The sequence below is a fragment of the Sinocyclocheilus anshuiensis genome, unplaced genomic scaffold (genome assembly GCF_001515605.1).
Source record: "Sinocyclocheilus anshuiensis isolate Anshui unplaced genomic scaffold, SAMN03320099.WGS_v1.1 scaffold590, whole genome shotgun sequence".
In the NCBI taxonomy this organism is placed as follows: Eukaryota; Metazoa; Chordata; class Actinopteri; order Cypriniformes; family Cyprinidae; genus Sinocyclocheilus; species Sinocyclocheilus anshuiensis.
This window is the reverse complement of record NW_015544192.1, coordinates 1633291-1635687: the sequence shown is the minus strand read 5'-3', so window position 1 is coordinate 1635687 and position 2397 is coordinate 1633291. Positions and strand designations below refer to the sequence as shown.

Below are 2397 nucleotides of genomic sequence, written 5' to 3'. Positions count from 1 at the left end.
GTCGCTGAGGGAATACATCAACTTAGTGCTGTGGATCGCCGGATCGGCTTTCACCGTGGATGAAGCCCGAGGTCGTCACATGTGCTTGCCGCTCCTTCGTCGGATCCGCTGGCCGCGCCGTTCTCGACCCCGCCGCCTCTGCTCACTCTAGCCCGGCTTTTTCAGACCGATGAGCTTTGTAAAAATCGACGCGTTTCAAAAAGGCGGGGCATAGAGGAGAAACAATAATGTACAGTATGTGGAAAATAATGTTTTTTTAACTTTAAACCGCATAAACACATTTCATTACACCAAATACACAAAATAATGTTATTTTTAGCAGCATCATATGACCCCTTTAAATGTTGATAATAAACGAGGAAAAAGTCAACAAGCTTCAGTTTACCTCTGTATATATAGCACTTTCCTGCAGTGTTTCCAGCTCTTTAGCTTGACCAGGTTTATAGAAGCCAAACCACTGATAAAGACAATTAAATTAGTAATGATCAGTCCTCTTCTAGTTCAATAAAAGAGAGATTTCATACTGCTGATGTACCTCAGAATCCACAGGATCTACCATAGTGTCCTGCAGGAACTTAACCATGACAAACTTATTCAGAGACATGAGATTCTTCTTGTAGGTCTCATTCACCACCTGACAGAAATAACATTCATTCACACCACATGCACAAATATAAATATTTTTAAGAATAATTTTTCCCTTATCCTGAGACTTACCCACTCCTGATTGATGTCAGCAAGGAAGAGGCTGTGCTTTTTATACAAATCATCGAGGGGATCGTGCCAGTATTGTGCCTGCACCAAGCTAAAATAAAATGACAATCAATTTGTTTGACTAGTGAATGTTCATATTAACTGTCACTGTGTTTCTGAAATCATGAAATGCCTACTGAGAAGCCTAAAGCAGCCAAGCACGCACTGTTTTTGAATTGCATCGGTGTAGGCTCCTGAGTTTAGCATCTTGCGAATCCAGTCACAGATATGAGAGCTCTCACCAGGGCAATGTGGAAGACCAAATACTCCTGTGATTTACAAAAATAAATTAAAAAAAAAAAGAAGAAGAGAGAATCACGTCTGACAAACAAGGCATGTTAAAAAAAGATGTTTGAATCATGTGGGTTTAGTCACTCAAGATTTAGGTAAATAAAGCATAAATAAAACATAAATATAATTATTTTATTTATTGATAACATTTTATTAATATTTATTAATGAATGTGATTATTTTCCCTATCGTTCAAAAACATTTAAAAAAAATTACAGAATCTTAACGAATGGTAGTGTATAATCTTACATGCTATAATAGATTGTGACTGCAAATGTTATAACCTCAAAATATTCTAAGTAACTTTATATTTACTCAATAATTCAAAATGGTTGCATTTCCTGAAGCAATATGACTTGTGAAATCAAAACAGGGTTGTTGTGCCACAGTGTTCTTGTGAACTGCTAACCACTTTTAGGAACAAATGTATTGCTGTTTTCAGGAAGTAAATCAATCAGAGTGAGCAGAGCACATCTGTCATATTACCCTGATGCTGTCCACCAACTGAGATGAGGTTCTTCATTGGGGGATCTGGACAACGCTGTACAACCGCTCGCCTTACGATACATTAAACAAGATAGAAAAGTAAAAAGACATGATTAAACTTTTGATAATCCCTTGGATGGATTGGTCTGAATAAATAACCACTCACAGAAACTGTGACCCTTGGGAGAAGCCCATTGCATTGTAGCCTCCCTTCAGTTTAGGGTCCTGAGCCAGCTGATCACATACAAAAGACACCTGCTCATTAACATCCATGAAGAAGCTATTTTCAGTGTCCTGTAAAAAATAAATAATTAAAAAAAAAAAAACTGAATCTGACCTTTTTATTTGAAATAACAACAGGAATGAGAAGAATGGAGGATGTGGACCTGCTTTACCTGTACAACAGACTTGCCGATCATCAGGGAAAGCACATATATTCCTAGGACTTCCTCTTCTACCATCTTCTTCATTGCACCCATGCTCAGGGGATTGCAACAACTGTCTCCTGCAAAAAGATGAATAAATAAGTGATAATTAGCAATTGTCTAATTATCTTTATCGCAAACTCAGTAGGTCAATCAGTGGGTGTGTTTCTGTTGGTGAACATGTTTCTAGGTCATTTCACAACAATGGTGCCTTTTCCATTTATATTCCACTACAAGGTGTAATATAAATAATATGCAGTTTTCAATCATAAGTTGTGTACTTCAGAAGGTCATGATACTGAAAACATGTTGGATTAAATGGAAAAAATTAGGAGCAATTTTATTTTATGGAATTGCTTATAAGCGGAGTAATGTGGTGTACAAATTAAATGTCAAATTAATTTTATTATATATATATATATATATATATATATATATATAT

At 36.3% G+C, this 2397-nt stretch overlaps 1 protein-coding gene across 1 annotated transcript in view; it reads right to left on the bottom strand.

Moving 5' to 3' along the window:
• LOC107696568 (palmitoyl-protein thioesterase 1-like) overlaps positions 1 to 2397 on the bottom strand; it is a 4044-nt gene that overhangs the window by 467 nt on the left and 1180 nt on the right. The window contains exons 2-8 of the mRNA XM_016496978.1: positions 1926 to 2035; positions 1697 to 1824; positions 1531 to 1601; positions 920 to 1022; positions 718 to 805; positions 536 to 634; positions 386 to 457 (exon numbers count right to left, since the gene is read on the bottom strand). Of these exons, the coding sequence (XP_016352464.1) occupies positions 386 to 457; positions 536 to 634; positions 718 to 805; positions 920 to 1022; positions 1531 to 1601; positions 1697 to 1824; positions 1926 to 2035 (671 nt within the window). The remainder of the gene's footprint in view (positions 1 to 385; positions 458 to 535; positions 635 to 717; positions 806 to 919; positions 1023 to 1530; positions 1602 to 1696; positions 1825 to 1925; positions 2036 to 2397) is intronic.